This window comes from Thamnophis elegans, chromosome 1 (assembly GCF_009769535.1).
Source record: "Thamnophis elegans isolate rThaEle1 chromosome 1, rThaEle1.pri, whole genome shotgun sequence".
In the NCBI taxonomy this organism is placed as follows: domain Eukaryota; kingdom Metazoa; phylum Chordata; class Lepidosauria; order Squamata; family Colubridae; genus Thamnophis; species Thamnophis elegans.
The window spans coordinates 31,767,147-31,781,609 of NC_045541.1; the positions used below are offsets into that span (position 1 = coordinate 31,767,147).

At 39.0% G+C, this 14,463-nt stretch overlaps 1 protein-coding gene across 1 annotated transcript in view; it reads left to right on the forward strand.

Moving 5' to 3' along the window:
* The window catches only part of DPP4 (dipeptidyl peptidase 4), a 71,450-nt gene that overhangs the window by 40,488 nt on the left and 16,499 nt on the right, over positions 1-14,463 (forward strand). Inside the window, exons 17-21 of the mRNA XM_032210812.1 lie at positions 100-147; positions 1,406-1,504; positions 7,253-7,322; positions 11,894-12,088; positions 13,195-13,249. Of these exons, the coding sequence (XP_032066703.1) occupies positions 100-147; positions 1,406-1,504; positions 7,253-7,322; positions 11,894-12,088; positions 13,195-13,249 (467 nt within the window). The remainder of the gene's footprint in view (positions 1-99; positions 148-1,405; positions 1,505-7,252; positions 7,323-11,893; positions 12,089-13,194; positions 13,250-14,463) is intronic.

Here is a 14,463-nt window from a genome sequence, read left to right on the forward strand (position 1 = left end):
ACATTGACAAAGAAACAATAGCAATAGCTGGAATAAAATTAACTTCAGTGAAAAGTTACCTTAATTAATTGGATTTTTTTAACACTCTGCAAATAACAGGTCCTGGCCTGCCCTACTTCACCTTGCAAAACAGCAGTACAGACAAAGGTATTTTATTTCATTTTTTTCCTCCTTTAGAACAACATGAATGCCTGTCTATTCTGGGATATTTATGATCTATTGTTTGTAATATTTTCTCTATACATATCTTACAGTAAGATCAATTATACATAATTAGCTTTATTTCTGGTATGAATACATGAGATTACACTTTGGGGATGTAATTCAGTGACCGCCCCCAGTCGGGTGCATGCATGTGATGGGGTTTAGTTCCCATCACACCTGAAAGCAATTCAAATTGCTGTTTGGCTGCCAACAATGGGGCTTCTAGCCTAACATGTCTGCAGGGCATCAATTTAAGAAAGCTTGATTTGATTTGTCTAATGCACACTATTTAGAAGTAAATCCCTGAGGTAGAATGAGATTCATTACTAAGAAGCTGTAACTGGTGTGTTAAAGGCATCAATGTAATATGTCACTATAATTTATATAACTTGATGAGAAAAAAATGATACCAACGCACACACATATTGCAAGGAGATCAAATTTCCAATAATAGCTGGCAAAAGAGTACAAACCTGGGACAAAATATCACAATCACAAGAGATTGTGATATGTTTTTTAAATGCATGTAGCAATTCTGACAAGCTGAGATTGTTGCCAGCTGAGCTCATATTTTTTTGAGCTGGTGCTACTTAGATCTTGAATGTTACCGCATTGTTGAGGAACACTCCAGTTGGTATGAAAAGAAATATATTTGTGGGAAAGAATTTGGATTGTTCTTTCTGTTGATTTAAGTGTGTGTTGTTTGCTCTTCCCTTTCCTCCCCTGCTTGTAATTAATATTTGAAATCAGAGGCATTTTTTTCCCATCAATCATCTCCTACACATGTTTGCTAGGAAGTAAGTCCCACTTCCAGATAGGAAGCACAATGGCTTAGCAGTTAAATATGCTGAGCTCATCAGCTGGAAAGTTGACAGCCTGTGTTCGAGTCCTGAGTACCACACAGCAGGGAGTAAGCTCCCGTTACTTGCCCCAACTCCTGAGCACCTAACAATTCGAAAGCCTGCAAAGCCTGCAAATGCAAGTAGGTAAGTAAGTACACTGCTTTGGTGGGAAGGTAATTGGCATATAGTCATGCTGACCACCTGACCATGGAACTGTCTTCAGGCAACCCTGATTCCCTCAGTTAAAGAAATGGAGATGAGCACACACACACACCCCCCTAGGTAATTTGATTTTTAAAACCAGCTCTCTGTGTTGTTTTGATTCTTTGTCTTATCAAATATATCTGTTTTAATCCTAGCTATTAAGACCCTAGAAAATAATGATCATTTGAGAAATGCATTGAGAGAAATTCAGATGCCCACCAAAATACTGAGAAATATTACTCTGCATGGACAAAGTAAGTTTGCAAACCAAATGTATTTTTGTAAAAAAAAAAAAAAAAGAAACAAATCATTTAAAAAAAACCTGAATAAAACAGTGTATTTACATAGCTTTTTGAAATCATAATTTTGAATGACATGGATGTTTTGCATCTCTTTATTATCAACTGTGCCTTAGATTTCTCCTATGATTCATAACAGGAAAGGAGCCATTAAGCTTTAAAATTTGTAATATGAGACTTTGTAGATAAAGTTCAAGCAGCTTGCTTAGATAGCATTGGTGAAACCAGGGTTATCTTTTTCTTGACACCTCCATGAATTCCTGCTTTCAGTTGAAGGCTGTAAGCTATTTCAGGTGTGCTGATTCAGGATATATGATGTCTGCAGCCTGAGTGCGATTCTGTTTATTGTCATGCTGATAGGTACCTGTTGGTTTCAGCTTGCACTTTGGACTGGGAAGGTCAGAACTGCAAGCAACACCCAAAAGTAATGATTACTCTGAAACATTTATCTTAATTCAGAAGGGCAGAAAGTGAGGCAGTTGAATGTTGTGCTTGTAAAGTTGCCCCATTCACCCATTTCCACACCTACCTTCCTTCCTAGTTTTTTTTATTTGTCAACATGTACAAGGTAACAGGTATTAGTATAGACATGGACATTATTGCATGAGATTGGCACAAATAGATGGATATAAATAAGTATAACATGGCCATGAACACATAAAATGAGTACACATCAATGGGGACAGTAGGACAGGGAGGGTAGGCACATTGGTGCACTTATGCACGCCCCCTTAGGGACCTCTTAGGAAACGTGTGAGGTCCACAGTGGACAGTTTAAAGTTAAATTCCTTCCTCCCTTTTATTTTATTTTTTTTACAAATAACTCAAGATGGTAAACATATCCAACACATTCTCCTGCTCCTATTTTCCCCACAATAACAAGAATCCTGTTATTGTGAGGTAAGTAAGACTGAGAGAGAATGACTGGCCCAGAGTCGCCCAGCTGGCTTTCATGGCTAAGGTGGGACATTCTAGCCTCGTGCCTTAACCACTAAACCAATCCTTCCTTCCTTCCTTCCTTCCTTCCTTCCTTCCTTCCTTCCTTCCTGAAATATTGTTATTCCCTCCTTTTTGCATCTGCTTCCTTATACATTCTCTTTTTGTATACCTACAACAGCTTGGCTTCCTCTCCCTCCACTCCTCACCCTATCTATCTCTTTCTACTGGAATTTGTCCTTGTCATCTCAAACACCTTCTTTTTCCAGTCCCACCTGATTCTTCCCAGTATATTCACTTTCTTAGAGTATCCATACTGCTTTCCCAAATCCATGCCTTCAACCATAGCATCTTGCCAGCCAGCCAGCCAGCCAGCCCTTCTATGGAAAGGTGCAACTTCTTTGCAGTGTTGTTGTTTTTTCCTTTAGTAAAGATAATTCTGTTCTTAATTAATAGATTCTGCTACTAATGAGGAAAAAAGGTTGCACTTTTCTCCCCACCACTCACTTTGGAATAATGAGAAAAACCGACTTCCTTTGTTCAAAAAAAAAAAAAAGGCAGCATTTTTTTCACCAGGAGAGGCTATGAACCAAAATAATAGTGTTGTAGCACCCTCTATTGATAAAGTATTTAAAAACCAGAAACACAAACATTCACTCCCCAAAATAAAATATAATTTAGTAATCATTCAAAATAGAAAATTAAAGAGAAAAATTAAAACATCAGTGAATAAAGTATGAAATAAACAGATTTGGTTCTGACCCTTTTCATGCTGTGTAAAGCACAGGGCAACTTCAAGCTGATGGAAGACCTCAATATTTCTTTCTTTCTTTCTTCTTCCTTCCTTTCTTTTTCTTCCTTCTTCTTTCCCTCCTTCCTTCTTTTCTTTCTTTCTTCCTCTTTCTTCATCCTTCCTTCCTTCCTCTTTCTTTCTTCTTTCTTTCTTCTTTCTTCTCCCTCCCTCCTTATTCCTTTCTTCCTCTTCCTTCTTTCTCTCTTTCTTTCTTTTTCTTTCTTTCTTCTTTTTTTTTCCTCCTCCTTCTTCTTCCTTCCTTCCTCTTCCTTCCTTCCTTATTTCTTTCTTTCCTTCCTTTTTTCTTTCCACCATGCCTTCCAGGTTATAATACAACACCAAACTGATTGTAAGAGAAATTGGCAATTGGAGAAAACCTACTTGAAATTTTTCTCACCTATTTTGGGCTAATTTTGCAATGTTTTATATGAATGGAAATACAGGTAGTATCAGCCATTCTTTTGAAGTTACAACAGCACTGAAAAAAGGGACATGACTGTTTTTCATGCTTACGACCATTGCAACATCCTCATAATCATATGATCAAAATTTGGACCCTTGGCAATCCAGCATGTATTTATGATGGTTGCCAGGTCCCAGGATCATGTGATGGCCTTTTGTGACTTTCTGACAAGCAAAGTCATTGGGGAAGCCAGATTCATTTAACAGCCATCTTATTAACTTAACAATTGCAGTCATTCATTTAACAACTGTGACAAGAGTGGTCATGATATGGAACAAAGCTAACTTAACAACTGTCTTGCTTAGCAGCAGAAATTTTGGGCTCAGTTCTGGTCATAAGTCAAGGACTCCCTGTATATAGTTCTCCACTTACCTGATAGATGTAAGTGAGTGGCACCTGGTATAATTTTGCATTCTAGTCCCCTTATTCAGCTGCCACAACTTCTATGCTATTTGCTAACCTTGATTAATATGGAATAACTCTACTTTTCTGCAGCCAATTCTTTCAGGTGATTTCTATGATAAATGAGTATAACACTGAAAGTTACGGAGATCAAAGCATTTCCTTGCATGGAAATGTGTACAGATTTCAACCTTCACATTCGTTGTCCAGAAAAAATAATTATTTAATGTGTTATCATAGAATCTGAGAGTTGGAAGAGTCCATGGATCCTTCTTGCATAATGTAGGATCCACTACAGTATCTCTGATAGATGATCATACAAGTCCATTACAAGACCCTCGAGCGAAGGAGAACTAACCATGTCTTGTGACACTCTGACCGCTCCTACTGTCAGGAAATCTTTCATGATGTCTAGTCTGATTCAGTTTTCTGACGTTCTGTAACTCTTTGTTCTGATCCTGTCCTCTGGGACAAAAGAGAATAAGTTCATTCCCACTTCATATATTTGAATGTCTAATTATATTTCTCCATTGTCATCTTTTCTGTAAACATACCCAGATCCTTTCATTGTTCCAATATAACCAGTGGTGGTATTCAGCCGGTTCGGACCGGTTCAGATGAACTGGTAGTGGTGACCTGTGGTTGGGCCAGCCCACCCACCCTGGCTTTATGCCATCCTATTTAGCCATGTTTTCTAAGCCACGTGTGTGAGCAAAGCACATGCGTGGAAGGCCGCCGCATGTACAGAAGGCATATGCAAGCTCACATTTTTGGTGCGCAGTGAACCGGTGGTAAAATTATGTGATACCCACCTCTGAATATAACTTAGTTTCCAGACGCTTTCCCAGTTTGATCACTCTTCACTAAACTTACTCTAATTTGTTACGATCCTTTTTGAAACTGTGGTTCTCTGAATTGGATACACTATCATAAATATTGACTAAGGCAGAGTGGACTAGAACAATTACTTTCTATGAACTTGACTCTATGCTCTTGTTAATGCACCCCAATAAAGCATTTACTTCTTCATATCTGCATCATACTGTTAGCTTAGGTCAACAAGGATACTCAGATCATTTTACAGTGTACCAAACCAGCTCCCACCTTATACTTACGGTTTACGGTTTTTTTATATCCAAATGAAGAACTTTACATTTCTTTACATTTTATTTCTTTTCCATTATATACATACATATCACTCTCCAATGTGGCTGGAATCTTTTGGACCTTCTTTTTTCTCCACTTAAATATTAAACTACTGTTCCCAGATTTTTACCATCTGCATATTATTTGAGTATCTTTAAGTATCTTCTTCTCAACTCACCAATTCATCCAAATGATAGATAAAAGTGTTGAATAACACAAAATCTAGTGGCACTCCATTTAGTACTTCCCCCTAAGCTGGAGCCATTAATGAGCACTTTGAGTGCAGTCACTCAGCCAATTGTGAATTCCTCTACAGTAGTAACATGTAGCCCAGGAGAATATTATGAGCCATTCTGTCAGAAGATTTGCTGAGATTCAAGTAAACCATTTTTATTCATAAGTTTTTCAAAGTGGGAAATAAGGTTACTGTGATACTGGTTTTTCAATAAGCTCATGCTGCCATTTGTTAATTGTTGCAGGGATCAGACCAGTGGTGAAATTCATTTTTTAAAATGACCGGGCATAGCTTGGTGAGCGTGGCAGGGGAAGGGTTCTGCAAAATCCCCATTCCCTCCCCACTTTTGGAGGAAAGATTCTGCAAAATCTCCATTTCCTTCCGATCAGCTGGGTCTCACGAGGCAGAGAATAGATGGGGGCAAGGGCAGCCAGAGGTGGTATTTGCTGGTTCACTGAACTACTCAAAATTTCTGCTACCGGTTCTCCAGAACCTGCTGAATTTCACCCCCGGATCACACACATGCTGCTTCATCATCTGTTCAAAGGGCTTGCCCAGTATAGGCATCAACAGCTCTGTAGTTTCTTGAGTCCTCCTTCTTTTCCTTTTTGAAGGTGGAGATTATATTTGCAATCTCCTGGGATTTTGCCAATCCTCCAGAGGTTGGAAGAAATTACCAAGAATAATTTTGCAATAATCTCAGTTAATGCTCCTTCGGTACCTTGGGGTATTATCTATCTGGCCCTGGAAATATGAAATCATTTAAATTAACTGAGTTATTAACTCTGCTATTCTGTCCTTGTCTATCCTAAGTCACAGTTCCCTCAGTGGTATAACAATGACCTACTAAGGTTCCTCTTCTTTTTTGATAAAAGAAAAATGCAACACAGGACTTTAAAAACTCGGCCTTCTCTACATTACCAATTCATTTTTTCATAACACTAGATCTACAATCTCTTTGGCCTTCCTTCGGTTTCTAATGTAGCTTTTTGTTGTTTTGGGATCTCTCCTTAGCCTCAGCACTTTCTAAATTCAGCCTTATTAAATTTGCTTCAACAACCTCTGGAAAATGAAGACGTAATGCCTCTTCCCTAATTCTTCCTGGTTCTGAAGTGCAAATGTGAGGCTTACTATGGAGTTAGCAACCTTATTCCACCATGAAGATGCGGCCACACTTGTTCACTGAGGGAGTTGAAATTAATGTTCACAGTTGCTGGTTCTGATGTAAGACTATACGAGAGGTTAATTTGACTATTAAATATGCTTTGGAATGGTTTTGTGGTCATGTTTTCTCTGGATTTTTAGTTGATGTGATGTTCAAACATTCAAGATTTCATAAAGCCTTTCCTTTTATAGTAATTAACACCATAACCAGTTATTGTAGCAATCAATTTTATATAGCAAAAGTCTGCAGGTGGAAGACTTTTCCTATTACTGTAGTGTAAGCTTTTGATCCTGTAGAACAGGGGTGTCAAACTCATGTCACTGTGGCATCACATGATGTATCGGGACTTTCCCTCCCTCCACTTCACTAAAATGGTGGGCATGGCCAGCTCATGATGCATCGAGCCCATGGGCAAGGAGTTTGACAGCCCTGCTGTAGAATTTTTCCAGTCCCTGTCCCTCACCCTGCCTTTCCTCGTTGAAGCTAACTGCACATGTTCTTTATAACTATTAACACATATTTTATGTTTTTGTTTGCTTTCCTATTTTTCTTCTCGTTTTCAGCATACTGGTATCAGATGATATTGCCTCCTAATTTTGATCAGTCAAAAAAGTATCCATTGCTCATTGATGTGTAAGTCAAACTGCCCTTTTACCTTTATTTATTTATGCTTAATTCATGTTGCCAGTGATGTTTATATTTAAGTATTGTCTGCCTGATGCTTCGTGGGTGCCGTGCAAAGATTTAAAAAGCAAGACAGGTTTAGCAAAACTGGTTTACTCAGGCCTCAGTTCTGAATGCTGCAGATTGTTCCCCTGGGAAGCAGCCTGGATGCAGACAGTTCAGGGAGATGCAAACCATCGTTCAGTAGGCTGATGGGCCATTTCTTCCACCCTGAAGGCAGGCCTGGGATTCAGCCGGGCGAACTGGTAGCTCCAAAGATCAGCTGGGGAGTGAACCAGTTCGCTCTGACGATCATGTGCACATGATCACAGTTGTTAAACCAGCAGGATCCCACCACTGCCAGAAGGCATTGTTGCTAATAAATTACTGTTAAAGAAGAGGAGGAACGTATTGTCATCTGGTTTCAAATTCTCTCAGGGGGCTGTGATGCAGTCATCAGATAAATGCAAGCAATATCTTTGCACTAGTAAGATTAGAAGAAAAAGAGCAGCCAAGATAACAACAAAAATATTTCTTAAGAAGTTTCATTGACAAACATTTAAGACTTTAACATGCTTCAAGACTTACTGCCTTTACTAAAAGAGTTTGATTTGGCTGTTGCTCTGCAAATTATCATAGTGGCAATTAATTTATGATATAGAAAAGCATAGTGGTTCTGAAATAGGGTTTTCAGATATAGCTGTGATGGCGAACCTATGGCACGCATGCCACAGGTGGCACACGTAGCCATTTCTGAGGGTACACAAGGCATTGCCCTGTTACCTCCAGTGCGCATGTGTGCATGCTGGCCAGCTGATTTTCAGCTGTTTTTTTCACCCTGAAGCCTCCGGAGGGCAAAAAATGGCCCAATGCGCAAACTGGAAGTTTGGGAACGGACTTCTGGTTTGCACATTGGACTGTTTTTCACCCTCCGGAGGCTTCAGGAGGCTTGCCTGAAGCCTCCGAAGGATGAAAAACAATCCAACACACAACCTGGAAGTCTGTTCCCGAACTTCCGGTTTGCACATTGGGCCGTTTTCGCCCTCCCCAGGCTCCTACAAAGCCTCTGAAGCCTGGAGAGAGTGAAAAATGGCTTACCGGTCCAACCGGAAGTCAGCAAATGGGCCATTTTCTGCTTCTGGAGGGCCTCAGGGTGGGGTGGGGAAGATGTTTTTCACCCTCCCCAGGCTCCTAGAAAGAGTCTGGAGCATGGGGAGGGTGAAAAACGGCTTCATCGTGCCATCACGTGCCAAAAGTGGGGGAAGCATGGGGGGTCGTGCAGAGAATTATGGGTGTGAGTATGCACACACATGACCCCCCTGCGTTCCCACCACTTTTTGCACACAATGGCAAAAAGGTTAGCCATTACAGAGATATAGGTTATAAAAAGCCAAACCATTGTTATAGGGCAGCAAAGAGTTTCTGAGTTTCACTGGTGCCATCTAGTGGTTGTTCAGAAACTGCAGTGATTATTAAGAGTGCCCTGTTCTGAACACACAGTGATGATGTTAAGAGCCAAACCTCACTCTTACACATATATGCTTCAGAAACAAATGCATAAACCTTAGTAATTGCATCATGCCACATATTTTGACAAGCCCTCAAAAGTCTTTTCTTCATTGCCTTCAAGTATCCCCAGCTGTTCCAGCCAATGAGATACAGACAGTCTCACTTAATGACCACAACCGAGTCTGGAATTTCCATCATCAGTTCCTGCAATCATTAAGCAGGACACCATGTGACCTGTCTTGATTTTGACTGTTTTCATGACAATCATAAAGTGAATCATCATTAAGCGAATCATGTGATCATTAAGCAAATTCAATCTCCCAAATGGGCTTAAATCTTGACATGTGTTGCTGAGCCTATTTAAATAAATTGGTATACTCTAGGTCAGGAATACTATACAGTTTGCAGTTAAATGAAAAACAATGGCCAAAGGATAGCTACCATTAGAAAAATGTGGATTAGACAATTGTACTGTACACATACATCTTTACTGAACCTGACCCTGAAAATATAATACAGAATTATAACAAAGAAGGCACATTTCCTGGATCCTGAACATATGCTGTTGATGCTATTCCTCCCTCACACTCCTCTGCACATATTAAAGGATTTGCATTAATTAGCTTCTTCCTGTAATCTGCAAATTACAGAAATTTGCTTTTTATAGTAAATAAAATGTAATTATTCTATATTTGGTGAAAATTGGTTGTGCAAGGAATGTAGCATACAGTAGTTACAACATTTAGTTTATCTTTGTCCTATTAATTCATATTTTAAACATAATATACAATAATCATTAGAATTAATCATTTCGCTAATTAAAATTTCAGTGATCCATGATCAAAGGCTTATTAAAATTCTGAACAGCAAAAGTAGATCTTGGTACACTGTTTAAATTTATTGAAGATTAGCATTTGGATTTTGGGGTAGTATGCAGGGGGATGTGAACATGACCGTGATTCGTAGATTATCTGTTTTCAATTATGTACATTCTTCAGATGATATATAATTAGCCTTCAGATCTATTGCGAGGGGAAAAAACAGACCTCTTCATTTTTGCACTTGATCACTTTATTAAAAAGTAGGGCAGTGAAAAACATTGAAAAAGGACTTTGTGGTTTTTGTTAACAATAGTAAAGTAGGCATCCTCAAAGCATTAAAGCAGCTGCATCTTTTCAGAAGTGCAGCCTCCTTGAAGGTTTACCACAGTGTTTGTGCATGAACTGTATATGCAGGTACAGATTCTTTGTCGCATTTGTCCCAGAATACACACAATATCAAGGACAGGCTTTGAAGCAATCATATAAGCCTCCTGCAGGATGCAGCTACTTTAATACTTCGAAAAAGATCTATGCCTCCCCATTCTGAACAAGCTTTTCAAATCTGAGCCACATAGCTGCCATCTTGCACCTGATCAACATTTATGGCATCAACATAGGGATTTCCATTTGGGGAGATATAATTGGGCAACTACTGGATGTGGTGTTTCAGGGGCTAAGATGCTGAGCTTGTCAATCAGAAAGGTCAGCAGTTCGAATCCCTAGCACTGTGTAATGGAGTGAGCTCCTGTTACTTGTCCCAGCTTCTGCCAACCTAGCAGTTCAAAAGCATGTAAAAATGCAAGTAGAAAAATAGGAACCACCTTTGGTGGGAAGGTAACAGCATTCCATGTGCCTTCTGCGTTTAGTCATGCCGGCCACATGACCACCACATCTTTGGACAGCGCTGGCTTTTCAGCTTTGAAACAGAGATGAGCACAGCCCCCTAGAATCAGGAATGACTAACACATATGTGCGAGGGGAACTTTTACCCTTTAATTGGGCAACTCATTAAGAGTGTTTGCTCTTCATATATTCCAGAAATGTTAATATCATCAGATAAGACTATTCAATGAGGAACTGAGCAAGCGACTGTGTGGCCCATGGCTGTAATTGCTGCAGGAGCCCCAGTAGCTATAGGCAAGAGCAATACTTTCATGCAGCAGCTCAACAGCCACTAATTATGTTTGCTGGGCTTTGATGCAAGACCTGATTTGAATGTTCTGGATAAGGCAGTAATCTGTTAGCAAATGTCACAATGTCAAACAATATTTGGGAAATGAATAATTGAGAATCCATAATGCCTTCCATTATGGAAAAAAGCAAAAAGGTGTGAGACATCAAGACATTCCTGCAATGAAGCAAGAACAAATGCTTACAGCTTAAACTCAGTTTTGCTATATTTGAATGAAGGCCTGCGGTGAGAGTCGGAATGTAGATAATATAGATTGAACCATCTCTATGGGCAGTCATTTCAATAGGACTTAGTCATGAGCATTTAATGTTATTTGAGATTTCTTCCAGGAGCTTCATGATTATCCTCAACTTCACAATAAATTACGGTAGATTAGGTTGGTCCAAAGTTACTCATTGTGTTTCATGAGAGAATGGGGATTTCTGACTTCTTGTTGGACATGCTCTAAGCGCTAAAGCAACCATAAAGGAATGGTTTTTTTTAAAAAAACCAGCTCATTATTTTACAAGATGAAGATGGAAACAATTCAATGGAGAGAGTTAAATGGAAGTTAAGATAAAATTCTACCATAGAATCCATATACTGATTATGCCAGAAAAAAGATCATATGATTCAGTCTCATTTCTTATCATTTTGTGCTTCAATTTTAAATTTTCTTTATTTAGAGTATTCTTTCTAAATACCATTCTGATTAGAATGCATTTTAACCTAAATTGCTGTCTATATTGCTTTTTTTGAATTTCCAGCCATATTTGTGTATAGCAAAATCAGCATTCAGTACAGCTAAAGCCAGACAAATAATAATAATAAAAAAATACAAAATCCAGCATACCATAAGGATACGTTTCATGTGCCTGAATCTCAGTTCTATTGTTACGTTGTTTGTGGCAAACTTAATTGAAGAATAGGCTGCTGGACATTTTCTGTTCTAACCAAAGTCCCTGCTTATATAAGAATTTGGAAAGGGCAGAACAAATAGAGCACAGCATGGATCAAGTCAACCAACTTTCTTTCCATAGATATGCAGGGCCTTGTAGTCAGAAAGCAGATTTTGCCTTCCGGATCAGCTGGTCTACGTATCTGGCAAGCTCCGAAGGGATTATTGTGGCCAGCTTCGATGGTAGAGGAAGCGGCTTTCAAGGAGATAAAATTCTGCATGCGATATACCGAAGACTGGGAACCTATGAAGTTGAAGATCAGATCTCAGCAGCCAAGTATGTTTCTGCCTTCATTGCCTTAGTTGGGATGGTTAACATCTTAACTGGATTTCTCTCAATGTTTGTCCTTGCAGAATTTTGTAGGCTTGGTTTTTCTTCATTTCTAGTTTTTTCTGTTTACTAAATTTTATCATGAGACGCAGTGGCTCAGTGGCTAAGACGCTGAGCTTGTCGATCATAAAGGTCAGCAGTTCCCTAGCACCCATTACTTGTCCCATCTTCTGCCAACCGAGCGGTTCAAAAGCAAGCAAAAATGCAAGTAAAAAAATAGAGAGCACCTTTGGTGGGAAGGTAACAGCCTTCTGTGTGCCTTCGGTGTTTAGCCATGCCAGCCACATGACCACAGAGACATCTTCGGACAGCGCTGGCTCTTCGGCTTTGAAACAGAGATGAGCACCGGCCCCTAGAGTCAGGAATGACTAGCACATATATGCTAGGGGAACCTTTACCTTATCATCCCCTTATATAAATACATCGGTGTCAAACTCATATCACGACAGTGTCACGTGATGCATTTTCCCCTTTGCTGAACTGGACACGGGCATGGCCAGCATGTGACGCATTCAGCCTGTGGCCAGGAGTTTGACAGACCTGTATTAATATAAAGCTTGGGTGTTTTTTTAAAACAAATTCCAAACTTAACACTACATTTTTTAACCTAATACACAGTTTTTGCAAACAGTTATCATATAACATAGTTAATTACTGTATTTGCATGAGGTAAACATGTTTGTGCGGGCCTTTCCTTAATGTTCCCTAATTCTTTGATCAATGAATTGGACGGTAGCATTCAGAGAAATTAATTTTGATGGGGAGTTTGAAAATGAAAATTTGATTGACACAAATACACCAATTTCTCTTCTATTTCTAACCCCAGTAGCCTTCTTTCTACTTCCTTTGTTCCTTATTGGTAATCCAATTATTATTATTATTTTAAAAAGTAGAATAGGAAAAAAACATATTTGGGAATAAGTATTGAATATTAATATTTATGTATTACATTTTAATATGCCTGTTCTCCAGGGAGCAAGGCTGGTGGGGGAAGTTGTTGCAAAGAAGAATAAGATTTTTCTGAATATGTGCACTTTTCTGTTATTAATTAGGGTGTTTTCTGAAATGAGCTTTGTTGATGAGACCAAAATGGCTATTTGGGGCTGGGTATGTATTAAAGTATTAATTGTTTTGCTCAGATTTTCTTGCTGCTAGTAAGAAAAGGTGTTTCACTTGAATACACATTGTGATAAATTGCTGTTTGTGGAGACACAGGAGATATTCTTTACTCCTCTATATTTTAGTTGACCCTTTTTCTAAGACAAGTAGAGAAATGTTTCCATTCAAAATCTGAATTATTGCTTCCATCTATCTCTCCCCACATCTTTATGCCATCTGATGGACTATTCAGACACATAGAAACTGGAACAGCTGGGTCATTGCCTTGATCCAGCAAGACTCTTTTTCTACATTCTCACATCTTCTAGTGGCCACAATAACTATGTGGCTGGGTTTGTACCTTGCATTAAGCCATGAGTTGCTTATTCAGAGTTTATTGAGTAAACCATAGTTAGATAGGTTCATACACTACATTAAGCCATAAAGCATAGTGTGCAAACTTTAATTGCTTGTTCACACAACATGATAAGCAAAAATCAAGCAAGCTGCATTGTGTTTTACACTGAATCTAGTCTGTCACACTGTCCTCTTCTGTGTTTCTAGTGTAGGTTGGCTTCTATATAAGGTTGCAGGGAATGTGATGCATTTTAAAACGATTGGGCCAACTTTCCACTTAAAAGTCTATTCTCATTATATTTTTGTGATATCAAGGGAATATTTTATGACACAAGGGGATGTCTCCTTGCACAAATACTCAGGCTCATCTGTGGAGTGGAAGAGCTATGTTAGTCTAGGCTAGCTTAAAAAGGAGTTGAAAGGACCTTTTCTAACTATAGTCTGGCTATAGATGATAGCTCTATTAGCCAATCTCAGTGCTGCAGCTATGCTTGACAGAGATATTCAACTGTTAGTTGAACATTGGTTGGGTATTGGTATTTATGATACTCAACCACCCATCCAATGAGATCAATAGACAAATCTATTAAGGCAGATCAGTTTCCAGGGAGGTCCACTTAAAAAACAGACCACAATGACAGCACAACCAAAGTTCACTGATTGCTTCCTCCAGGTCAGAGCTCAAACCACTCAAATGCATTATTAATATGCTGAAGCCCATAATAGACAATGATACTATGCGTTTTCAGAACCATGTTTGCGTACAAAAAACCATCTAACCATCTGAAGCATATTTTCACATGCAACAAAAAACAACAGGATAATGATGGGAACCAGGCCCTGGAACAAACCCAGATGTCTAGCTT